Consider the following 12,816-nt stretch of genomic DNA (forward strand, 5'->3'; position numbering starts at 1 on the left):
CGAGCTGTCCTCGGGCCACTGCTGACAGGGATGGCTCAGCATCGGGGAGCCCAGCAGCTGGCTGTGAGGACGGCAATGGGAAGACAGGGCAGCTGCATCCCAAAACTGCCTCCTGAAAATGCTCGGAAAGAAGGATCTTGGACTAAATTTGTTCTCGTCTGGGAGCTGGCAGACAGAACTCTGGGTCCACATCCAAGGGCAGAGTGTGGTCTGCTGGGTTTAATTAAATGAAAATAGTTAGAGAAAATAATGATTTAGTGCTGAGGGATGCCAAAGTCCTCTGAAGCTTAGCCTGCAGCTGCCAGGTTTCAGCTTTCTTAGTGTCAAATAGGGTTTTCATCCTTATGGGTTTTTTCCCTGGAAAAAAAAATATTTATTTCAGAAATCATTCTCATGCCTTTTATTTCTTCCAGTCACCTTTGCCTAAAGAATAAACAGGTTCTGGAAGGGAGTCTCTGTCCAGTCCATAATCAGCTGCTGTTGGATCCAAACCCACCTTTTTACTCTGTGATGATCTAAGTGTGTTCCATGCCTGCCCTACACGCCTGAAAGCAGGGAGGAAAAGAGGCAACAATTTACTTCCCTTATAATACTTTCTTTCTCTTTATGAATATTGTGTTTATGGCCTAGAAACAGCCCCCCCCCCAAATCTAATGTTTTCATATCCATCCCAGTGTATCACATCCCCCATGGAAGCTACTCCATCATGTAGCAAAGACGCAGATCTGTGGACTTGGCTAATGTTTTGAATATGACTTTGGGCACTGATTTACCAAGCAATGCCTTTCTTATGGCCAGAGACATTGGCTTCCGAGATGAAAGAGGGTACAAAACCAGGAGGTAAATATAAAAATATAAAATGTGTGACCTCGTGCTGAGGAGTAACTCCTTAGATGGGACCTGACTTTGATCTAGGTCTTCATCGTCCCCTTAGATGAGCATGTGTAACCAAAGACAGATGCTTTATATTAATCTAATTGTTTCAGAATCACCTGGATGATTCAGACCAAAAACATTTCTTTTCACCTTAGTTGGAATATTCCAGGGAGCCAGCCCATGACTCCACCCTTTTATCTCTGGTTATCCTGGCATGTGGGACACCAAACCTTCAAATCTGACAAGACACGGAGGTTCCGGGGGAAATGCTGCTTACGCCTGTCTCATTCACAGTCAGAGTTCAAGTGAAAAGAATAAATGCTCTTGCCGTGCCCTGTCCCCAGGCCCGGCCATTCCTGTTGGCGTGGATGTGCAGGTGGAGAGCTTGGACAGCATCTCAGAGGTCGACATGGTAAGTGCTTCTCTAACCAGAGCTGCAGACAGGGAGATTCCCACAGAGCCTATGCTGGGCCAGGAGCTCCACACGCCAGAATTCACCAGGCTCATAACTCCCCAGGTGGTGGGAATTCCCACACTCGTTTTACAGTTCAGGGAGGTTGAGACACTTGCTCAAAGCTACCCAATTGGTATGAAACAGAGCCAGATGACAAACATCATCTTCCCTGCCCCAGTGTCCAGTGTCTTGCCACTGGGATTGTTCTCCGGGCAAAGGCTCTCCAACACAAACAGCAGGGTCCAAGGATCCAGATATATGCTACTGCTGTGGATTCTGTGTCTGGCTGTGAAAATGCAGAAAAAGCAAAAGTTTCCTCTGTTTTTCCTTTTTAGTGGACTTAGATAAAAGATAGAACATTCCACAGCTCCTTGACTTACAGGACTTTGTAGGGCCTTATCTTAGTTTGGGTTCCCCAAGAAGCAGACCTGAGACAAGCATTCCAGCACAAGCAGTTTATTGCAGGCGATCCCGGGAAACACAAGAAGAGGCTGGGGACAGGGGAAGGGAAGGAAGCAGAAAGGGCCATGCCATCCAACCAGATCTACGGGAGACTCTGTCCCTCGGGGGTACTCTGAGTCAGCAAAGAACTCACCTCAGCGTTGTCGCAGCTGAGGGGCCGGGAGCTGGGTTACTTGTCCATCTCCCAACCCTTCCCCCAGCTCTACTGCCTGGCTGAGGGCTGCTTCCAGAGGCTTGAACTGTCTGGCATTTGGGGCTGGCCCTGTGTGTGGACTGGGAGCTCTCAGGCTGGGGGTCTCATTGCCAGCGGTAGCAGCCTTTGCCCAGCGGAGGCGAGTGTCAGAGGATGGAGTGGGGCTCAGGTCGCCCCTCTGTAGAGCCTCTTGCTGAGTTCCCCCGCCCCAAGCAGGGTTCGAGAGCCTCCTGCGGCAGCAAACCCCAGGGACTAGAAGCAAGGACTTCCCGGGCTCAGTTCCCTCCCCAGCCTGGGGTACAGAGGGTCCTGCCATCACCCAGCTGTTCAGTGGGTGGGGTCTCCCTCTCTGCCCTCGCCCCCCAGGACTTCACGATGACCCTCTACCTGCGGCACTACTGGAAGGACGAGAGGCTGTCCTTCCCGAGCACCAAAAACCTCAGCATGACGTTTGACGGCCGGCTGGTGAAGAAGATCTGGGTCCCCGACATGTTTTTCGTGCACTCCAAGCGCTCCTTCATCCACGACACCACCACGGACAATGTGATGCTGCGGGTCCAGCCCGACGGCAAAGTGCTCTACAGCCTCAGGTGAGCCCTTCCTGGCCTCCCTCTTTCTCTCGGAGTCCTCTTACTCCCGAAGCTGGGAGGAATGGAAAACTTCTGTCAGCCAAGAACATCACTGGTCCCACCACAGCAGTTTTGCTTTTACCTTTTTTTGTGGCTTGTGGGATTTTAGTTCCCAAGCAGGGATGGAACTGGTGCCCCCTGCAGTCGAAGCGGAGTCCTAACCATGGACCGCCAGGGAATTCTGCTTTTTGGCTTTGAACAGCTTAGCTTCTAACTTTCCAGGAGCTGCCGACTTTTCAACATCAAGAAAACCTAACTCTACACATGAGTAAACATTTATTTATTTATCTATCTTTGGCTGCGTTGGGTCTTCGTTGCTGCACGTGAGCTCTCTCTAGCTGTGGCGAAGGGGGGCTACTCTTCATTGGGCTCAGTAGTTGTAGCACGCAGGCTCAGTAGTTGTGGTGCACGGGCTTAGTTGCTCCGCGGCATGTGGGATCTTCCCGGACCAGGGCGCGAACCCGTGTCCCCTGCATTGGCAGGCGGATTCTTAACCACTGCGCCACCCGGGAAGCCCCAGAGTAAACATTTTAAAGAATTATTTCGTCTTGCAAATACACTTGGGGAAATTTCTCAGGCTGGTGCTTATGATTTATGCCCTATTCAAGTTCAATTTCAAACGTTTAATGAAAGTTTTATTTCTCTAGTAGGGGTCAGAGAAGTAGCTAACATATTCTTCTCAAAGACCTGCCTCCTTCAACTCCTCCGATTCCCAATTTCCGATTTGAAATTTTGGTTTAGAAAAAAATTTGTTTACCTCGCCTGGGCAGCTCAGGCTTGTATTTTGTCCCTTCTCCCTGGTGTTCTCCTTGAGAAACTATGGGGACCCTGGGCCGCTTGGTGATTTTAAATGGTATTTTGAGCATCACTTTGAAAACATAAAGAATAAAATCTCACAAGCTTAGGTACCTTAGAAATGTTTCTTTCTTTTTATTTATTTATTGAAGTATAGCTGATTTACAATATTACATTAGTTTCAGGTGTACAACATAGTGGTTCAATATTTTTATAGTCTATACTCCATTTACAGTTATTAGAAAATATTGGCTCTATTCCCTGTGCTGTGCAGTAGCCTTAGAAATGTTTAATTGCTCATCAAACACTGACGTGGGGAAGCTTTCCTTAAGCACAGGCATGCAGTGGGGCTTTCCCTGTACGCCCAATTTAGAAACTTGTGGTGCCCGCCCCCTGGGAGGGCGTGTGGAGATGAGCTCAGGCCTTCACAGAGAAGCGACTCAGCTGCTGGCTGAGATTTACTCCTTCTGTGCTGTGCTGATGCTACATTTCAGTTTTACAGACTTGGTTTTGGTAAAGCTGAATCCACACACCAGTGTCTACGTAGGGGGTGTCTGCGTGGATGCAGTGTATCTTCAGAGTCAGAGATGGCAGTGTCGAAGCTGAATTTCCACGCCCATCTCCCAAAGGAATATTTATAATCATCCTTCATTACTCATGCTGGCTTGGAATCTAAGCAGTTAGATACCAGACTCAGAGCAGGGTCATGGGGTATTCCTCTGCAGGGCCTGAAATACCTCCTCTCGCAGGAGTGCCCAGGTGGCTCAAGGGTGTGCAACCCCTTCCCCAAGCCATGTTGGGTTGATTCTCCCAGGAGTCCTCACATTTGAGGCAGCTGCCAAGACATCTTCAGCTCAACAACCACCAACAAAAGAACACGATCGAATAACACCGGGGATTCACAGGACTAGACCAAAACACTAGGTAGCTTGAAAAACCAATTCCATGGCTCTTGAATTCCCAGTCAGCTTCAAGATATGAGAGTCAGTGATTGTGGGAGGAAGAGATGTTTTGGGGGAGAGCTGGGGGCACCGCATGAGCAGGCCTGCAGTGGGACCACGGGGACCCCTTGGAGAGCTTGGAGCATGTGTGCCTACGGTTGGGGGACACTGCAGTTAGTGGGCGAGAGAAGAGCTACCTAACCACCTAGGGGCAGAGCCAGGTGGGCTCAGTCTGCACTACCAGGGTTGTTGGGAGTAGTTCAGTGTGTGTGGGATGGACAGTGGGTGAGCCAAGAGCTGGCATGGGAGATGCGGCTGAAGGATGCAGGTGTCCAGCGGTGGGAATGAAGGACACAGGAAAGGAAGTCTCCGCTTCAACTACATAGCAGGCCCAGAGAGCTTGAAGCCACCCTCCCCAGAGAACTGTCCTGCCCTCACTTCCACCCACGTAGGTAGGTGGCGACCAGAGATGGGCAGACACCACTCAAACGTCAGCTCTGCCTTAGCTGGGGACGGGGAGAAGTCTCAATATGAATGAAATTTGAAGTGTTGATTAATATCTCGGCCCAAAGTTCTTTTAATTTCGGAAGCGAGATGTGTTTTGTCACTTCTGAGGGTTTTGACTGCCTGTCACATGAGAGTAAGCAGGAAAATCCCAGGACCTGGCAAGTTTTCATCCAGGACGGGACGATCCTCCCACTGGAACAGTTTAAAGGGACTTGTGGGAAGCATAATAATGAACACGGGTGAGGTCACACCACACACTGTGCTTGTTCAGTGTGTGGGCTACAAGTGGAAATCATCAAGTCAGGGTGCCAAGAACCAGTCTGATGATGTCTGTGGTTCTAAAAACGTCTGTTCCTGTACCTACTGATACAGAGAGTAGAGCTTTTTAATCCTTTTGTTCACAGCAAAAACTGCCTGCATTTGACATTTCATGTCCCCAAAGTGTGCCACAAGCGTCTCCAAGCTTAGTTCCTAGTTTCTTTCTTGCTGGTGATGCTATCAGGTGTGGTTATTTGATGATGTGCCCAGAGAAATGGGAGGCTGGCTACCCACTAGGTGTCCCAGTCAGGGGCCAGCCTGACAACCCCCCAAAAACATCCTGTATATCAGTATTTCTAGGGGCGATAAGATGACCCAGCTGTTAACAATACAGAAACCCTCCCAGAACACAACCATTCCAACACTCAAATGGAACGAGGAAATAAGGTGAATACATGGATAATTAATTTCTTCAAGAAAGCTCTTTTCCTTGAAATTTCCATTTACAAGTGAATTTTTTTCCTTTTTGGCCGTGAATTATTCAGATAAGTTTTACAACTTATACATAACCAATTTTCTGTGGTTGAAGGAAAAATAGTATGTTCACTAGCCAATGACTGTTAATCATAACCTGCCATGGGATTCCACACTGGGCAGGAGGTCTTTCTTCCATGACTGACAATCTGTATTTGCTTCTTCTCTGATGCAGAATCTTACTTTCCTGTGTAAACTCTGAAGCAAAACCGTTAGATGCCAACAAGTGCTTGCATGTTGATACCGTAAGATCTTCCAGTGTTTTTCCATTACTGTGGTCTCCATGGAATTACCCATTAAAAACACCTGCGTCCACTAGTAGATGTTATTATCAATATAGAAATATCAACATTGTAAAAAAAAAAGTGCCGATCTGGCAACTGGCATAAATACTTCATGAATATTATCTCTAAGACACTGGACACAAATATTGAATACCAGTAAAATCAGTAAAAGAAGAATTTGAATGATCTGAAACAGGAGAGCCGTAAATGCTCTTATGGTTTAAGGAACCATATCAGATGAGTTGTGATTTCACATTGTTTTATCGAATGAGACCATTGCTTCACTACAATGCTTGCATGTGATGGGAGTTTAGTGCAGTCATTGTTTTCCTCACACTGACCCTGGGGTTAAACATAAACACCCAAGCGTACTCCAATGTGGGTATCACACATAAGATGCTTGGTTCTCTAGATCCTGGCACACTGCTTATGAATTACAAGAAGGAGGCAGTTGTATTGGGAGGAAGCAGAGGGCTTTCTGCTTGTTTCATCATTTTGCACTTGTACTTTGCAGCCTCTGCACACTTGGATTTTGTCTTTTTGTTTCTAGGGTTACAGTGACCGCCATGTGCAACATGGACTTCAGCCGGTTTCCCCTGGACACACAAACGTGCTCGCTCGAAATTGAGAGCTGTGAGTAGACTTGTGCTCAGATATCCACACACACATCTGAAGTTACTCTAAACACCTCTGACCCTCAACAGGAGCAGGACGTGTTCCTAATCTGTGCGTGTGCTTTTAAAATGACTTTTTAGATAGAAGCGAAGTCTGGGGTAAGTTTGGAAATCAGAAACAAATTTGGGACTCAAACCTTCTATTCCCATAACTGACCCTTTTAATGCCCATGGCAATGGCTTTGAACTTTGGTGCTGTGGAACCTAGATGTTTCCCAGTTCGCCAGGGCAAGAGCTCGGGGAGGGGGAGCAGAGGGCTCAGCAAACGTGGGTCTCCTTTCAAGCCTCCCCAGCCCAGCACTCACACACGCAGCCCACCAGAAAGTTCCTTTTGGATCTGTTTTATTGCTCTTCTGAATAAGATTTCCACTGAGGAAAGACTTTCCTGGCAAAAACAAGTTTGGCAACAATTGCCCCAGGGGACAGCCATTGTGAGTGCAGGTGGTGGTTGAGATGCTCAGGTACAACTAAGGGACCTCGGGAAACTTACCCCTCCCACACACACACATACACATACACACACACACACGCATACACACATACATACACACACACACACATACACACACACACACACACACACACACACGCCCTGGAAAGTTAAACACCAGCCCCAGGAAGAGCAAGGCTGCGGCAGCATCCAGGACTAGCCGCTGGCATCTCTAGCTCTCTGCGAACCTGCCCCCGTGCCCCAATCTCTGCCAGAACGTTTTCTCTGATGGGCACAGTCTGGACCCTCCCATGACTCCCATTCCTATACTTCTCCCGAACCAACACACACCCACTGCCACATCTCAGCCTGTGTCAAAGTCCCGTAAGGAGTCATGTTGGCCCAGGGCACCTTGGTAAGCCTCTCCGGGCGGTGGTGGTGCAGCAGGGGTCCCCTGGCTCCAGTCAACCAGGGCCAAGGAGCGCAGGGACGTGGACCCCCATGTAGCAGGGGCCGCATGGACAGCTCTGCAGGGCGCTTAGTGTGGGATCAGGGGGAATAAACCCCAGGACCAAGGGGGTGACTGCTTCCTGCACCACGGCTTTCCACCTGCTCTGTCCTTTAATCCTCCCAAGCTCCCTGTGATCTCCATTACACAGAGGAGGGGCGTAACACAGCGAAGGACGAATTGTTGGCTCCAGACCTTGCTTTTCCCACAATACCCAGGCAACAGCATCTGTCAGGGTTCCACCAGAGAAGCAGAACCATAGGAGATACACAGGGAGAGAGTTAGTACAGGGGACCGGAGCGTAGGGCTCGGTGATCACCTGCAAGGCAGGCCGTGGGGAAGGGCAGGCTGGGGACTCTCGGGCAGGAGCCCACCCTGTCGCCCACAGGTGGAATGTCTTCTTCCTCTGGGAAACCTCAGGTCCACTCTTAAGGCCTTTCAACTGATTGGATCAGGCCCACCCAGATTAATCTGGGTCATCGCCTTTACTTCACATGAACTGGTTGTGGATGTCACAACTACAAAGCATCTTCCCAGCAGCACCTGGATTAGTGTCGGATTGAATCACTGGGTTCTTGCTATAGCCTGGCCAAGGGGACACATGAAAGCAGCCATCACACGGGTCAAGGGTTAGAGGCAGAATAAAAGAGGAATAAAATAGAGCCTCAGGGAGCCCCAGAAAGAACTGTTTACACACGAGCAGACTGGACCGGCAACCCCTGAGGGTTTTATCCCAGTTCTGCCCACGCAGCAGGTAGGTCTGCCTGGCTGAGGTAGGTGGTGTGCTCAGCCAAGTGGGCAGGGTGGGGAAGTGTAGTGCCAGAGGGGAAGCAATCCTCAGGGGAATCGCTTTGATTCTACCCTGGGCAGGAGCAACTGGAAGCCTGCAGAGAAGGGACTTGTTCTGCTGCATCTCTTTATGGGTCCTTTCTTGCTGGAATGCAGCCCTTATTACCTGAGAGAGTGTTTAAAAGGTATTTGCCGGGCTTCCCTGGTGGCGCAGTGGCTGAGAGTCTGCCTGCCAATGCAGGGGACGCGGGTTCATGCCCTGGTCCGGGAAGATCCCACATGCCGCTAAAAACAAGAAAAGAACAACAAAGGTATTTGCCATCAATAATGCATCGTCACCCTTTGAAAGAAGAAAGGTGTAAATCACCCATGGTTTAGAAAGCTGAACCATGTGAAATGTTGCCGCTATTTAACCTGCAAACACATTTTTTAAAAGAGCAAATTGTAGTTTCTGGTCTACAAGTATAGCAATTTCATCTGGCTTAAGGCTGAATTGAGGGGTGAGCACTTTTGCAGCGATGATGATCATTTAGGCCTGAGGGCTTTGCCCTGATGACTTTTGGAAGGCCGAGAATTAGATTTGTCTCTTTGGATTTACTTTTGCTTCATTTAGACTGCGGTTTGTTTATTCAGACCATCTTATCCCGATCCCCACAGAGCCTCACAGGCTCGTCGTCTTTCCTGGCGTCTGACGCTGTCTCTGTCTTTCCAGATGCCTACACGGAAGACGACCTCATGCTATACTGGAAGAAAGGCAATGACTCTTTAAAGACAGATGAGCGGATCTCACTCTCCCAGTTCCTCATCCAGGAGTTCCACACCACCACCAAACTGGCCTTCTACAGCAGCACAGGTAGGGGTGGGGCTAAGAGAGGGGCGGGGCATCCTCCATCTCAGAAAGCCTGTGAATTTGTGGTCAAGTGAGCAGAGCCTGTGCCACTTGGATTTGAAACCAAGGATCTGGACTTCTAGATCAGGTCTAGAGGGTGGTGAGCATTGGGTGGGGGTGATTTTTTGTTACGTCCAAAGCATCAGAAGTGATAACCTAGAAAATGCTGGTAAGGGCTCCAACATAAACCCCATGGGGAGGTCTGTTTGAGACGACAGCATCGCCAGTTTAGCGGCAGGAATCTCACCCTGATATAACTCCCAGAGCGCCTTCTCCTATGGGCAAGAAATAGTCCAATTTCAGGTTTATTGTTTTCCATTCACTTTCTCTTGGCTTCAGCCCCCTTGAGTGCTTCTCTCTTAACCAATCCCCTCCTACCATACTGCTTGCACGACCCTCTTGGTGAGCCACGGTGCAGGAACTACTGGTCATTGGTCATTCTCTGTGGGCAGTGTTGTTGCTTTCTGAACCAAGGGCCTGGGCAAGCTTGCCAACCCTCCCCCGCGCCAGCGTTGCCTGAGGGCAGGTGCTGTGGTATTCCTCTTGGCAGCTGAGGTTACAGCTGAGCTTCACTCTCTCCAACCCTTGCCTCTTTCTTGACCAATTACCTTTCAGGCTGATTTTGCTCTAATCTTTATGCAGTTTCTGTTGCTAAAACATCGCATGGTTGACTACCCAGAGAAGTGCCACCGTTTGAGTCTCTCTGATCTGTAACAGAGGGCACTGCTCCCTTCCAACATGTGGCAATCCCGCGTCTCTTATCTTTTGCATACATCACCCACCAGTCTTGGTCCTTTGGGGGATCCCCCATTCCTTTGACTCTTAGCATTTTGACCTTCCTCCTTGCGTGAGTCCATTTCAGGCTGCTATAACAAAGTACCATAGACTGGGTAGCTTCCAAACAACAGAAATTTATTTCGCACAGTTCTGGAGGCTGGGAAGTCCAAAATCAAGGTCCCGGCAGATTCAGTGTCTATGAGAGCCCGCTCCCTAGTTCAGAGACTCACTGTGTCCTCACATGGGGGAAGAGGCGACGGAGCTCTCCGAGACACATGTTATAAGGGCAGCAATCCCGTTCATGATGTAATCACCTCCCAAAGGCCCCACCTCCAAATACCATCACATAGAGGATTAGGTTTCAACACACGAATTTGAGAAGGACACAGGCAGTCCGTAAGCACCTCCACAGTCACTTTTTGGAGCTGTTATAACCGTTGCACTAAAATTGTCCTGGATGCGAAGTTTTCTAGTTAATGTTGCCAAGTCCCCATTTTATTTTCAGCCCTCATCATGTCAAATTTATCCTGCCTTTTCCTCTCTTTCCACCATTCTCCTGTTCCTTTCAACTCCTCCCTGTAAGTTTTCCTTGTAAAGAACAACCGGGTGGAGCTAAAGCATAGCCTAAATGCATTGTTGTAGTTAGCTTGGTATTTTAACTTCAAACCTATTTTCCCCCATAAGAAATCCAACGGGCGTTGTTAAATCCATACATCTCAAGCTTTAACGTGTACAGGAATCATGTGGGGAGGAGTGTTAAAAGGAGGTTCTGAGTCAGTAGGATCTGGGGCGGGGCCCGAGAGTCTGCATTTCCAACAAGCAACCAAGTGATGGCGGTACTGCTGGGCCCTGTACTGTAGTTTGAGTAACAAGAGTCTTCAATGGCCTGGTTCCCTTTACGTACAGAATGAGGGCCAAAATTCCTTGAGATGGACTCACCCATGCGGTATGAGTTATCGTATAATCACCCTGTTCCATGGTTTTTCTCACTTCCCCTTTATAAAGGTAGCGTAAGTTTCCAGGGAAGCATCTAAGGCATTTATGATTCTCTGAATAAAGTTTGTCCTATGAAGGAGCTGAGTGCCTCTGCTGTGTGTTCTCTTTTCTTCCTGTGTCCCCCAGGCTGGTACAACCGTCTCTACATTAACTTCACGTTGCGTCGCCACATCTTCTTCTTCTTGCTGCAAACCTACTTTCCCGCCACCCTGATGGTCATGCTGTCCTGGGTGTCCTTCTGGATCGACCGCAGAGCTGTGCCCGCCAGAGTCCCTTTAGGTAAGAAACCTCTCAAGTGCACATTCCAGATATCTGAAAATACAAGTAATTCCTTCCAGATAAAACCATTCTTTCCAAATTGGCCCTGAACCCCTGTTGGTATTATAACTTGGAAAAACTTTGTTATTCATTCACAGGTAAAATGCCACCATTAAGAATCTATATAGTAGGAATTCCCTGGTGGTCCAATGGCTAGGACTCTGTGCTTTCATGGCTGAGGGCCCAGCTTCCATCCCTGGTCTGGGAACTAAGATCCCAAAAGCATTGAGGCCAAAAATGAAAAAAAAAAAAAAAAAAAAACAACTATGCAGCAAAGCTGTTTCTAGGTCCCCATAGGTTCCCATGTAAACAACTCATCTTTAATCTTGTTAGAGCTGAGTTCTGGGGTGGGTGGTCCTGGTCTGTGGTGCTTTCTCTGCCCACCTGCCTAAGAAAGTCACATTCTGTAATGGGGTTTCTCCAAAGGTGGCCCAAGGGATCTTTGTGACAGTCTTTGGGGGAAATTGTTTAAAATGAAGAATCCGGGGTCCCATCTACATGTATAGGATCAGAAGCTCTGAGACAGGACCAGGAATTTGCATTTTGAACAAGCTCCCCCAGTAATTTTTTTTTCTGTAAATGTCTTATATTTTGATTTGTATGGTAGTTATAGAAATATATATTCATTGAGCTCAATATTTAGGATTTATGCACTTTATTGTAAGCAAATTATTCTTCAATTTATCTCTGTTTTTAAAAATTTATTTTCTTTTGGCTGCATTGAGTCTTCATTGCTGCGCGTGGCTTTCTCTAGTTGCGGCGAGCGGGGGCTGCTCTTCGTTGTGGTGCGCGGTCTTCCCATTGTGGTGACTTCTCTTGTTGTGGAGCTTGGACTCTAGGCGCGCGGGCTTCAGTAGTTGTGGCACGTGGGCTCAGTAGTTGTGGCTCACAGGCTCCAGAGCGCAGGCTCAGTAGTTGTGGCGCATGGGCTTAGTTGCTCTGCGACATGTGGGATCTTCCCGGACCAGGGCTCGGACCCATGTCCCCTGCGTTGGCAGGCGGTTTCTTAACCACTGCGCCACCAGGGAAGTCCCACATTCTTCAAGTTAAAGTCAGAAAACTAACCAGATTTTAGGAAGTCTCGCTTTTTTAAATTGCTTGTCCAAATTTTTTTTTATTGTTATTTTTCCACTTTCTTGCGCATCTATTACCTTTTCCTGTCTTGACTGGTTTCCTCTTCTTACTCATTGATCTGTTGATCAAGTCTTCGTGATCTTTTGCCTTCGTTCACAAAGATAAAAACACCTTATCATTGGTGTCTGTCACTGCTTTCAATCCATAAGGTAACATAGTAACAGCTAATACTAATTGTGAAGTATTGGGCTGTTTTACATACATTATCCCACTTAATTCGCATAAAAAAAGCTCATGAACTCGCTATTATTATCATTGTTTTACTGACCACCCCCCCTACCCCGCCCCCGTAAATCCTATACATACTCAAGTCTGAGAATCCCTACGCTACAAGCCTTCCATCAACAGCTATTTGCTATCACCTCTTC

The 12,816-nt window shown here is 48.1% G+C and overlaps 1 protein-coding gene across 1 annotated transcript in view; it reads left to right on the forward strand.

The window, feature by feature from the left end:
- The window catches only part of GABRR1 (gamma-aminobutyric acid type A receptor subunit rho1), a 31,731-nt gene that overhangs the window by 16,285 nt on the left and 2,630 nt on the right, over positions 1-12,816 (forward strand). The window contains exons 3-7 of the mRNA XM_024747347.1: positions 1,221-1,288; positions 2,352-2,575; positions 6,484-6,566; positions 9,047-9,187; positions 11,123-11,275. Coding sequence (XP_024603115.1) covers positions 1,221-1,288; positions 2,352-2,575; positions 6,484-6,566; positions 9,047-9,187; positions 11,123-11,275 — 669 coding nt within the window. The remainder of the gene's footprint in view (positions 1-1,220; positions 1,289-2,351; positions 2,576-6,483; positions 6,567-9,046; positions 9,188-11,122; positions 11,276-12,816) is intronic.

The sequence above is a fragment of the Neophocaena asiaeorientalis genome, unplaced genomic scaffold (genome assembly GCF_003031525.2).
Source record: "Neophocaena asiaeorientalis asiaeorientalis breed wild unplaced genomic scaffold, Neophocaena_asiaeorientalis_V1.1 scaffold161, whole genome shotgun sequence".
Classification (NCBI taxonomy): Eukaryota; Metazoa; Chordata; class Mammalia; order Artiodactyla; family Phocoenidae; genus Neophocaena; species Neophocaena asiaeorientalis.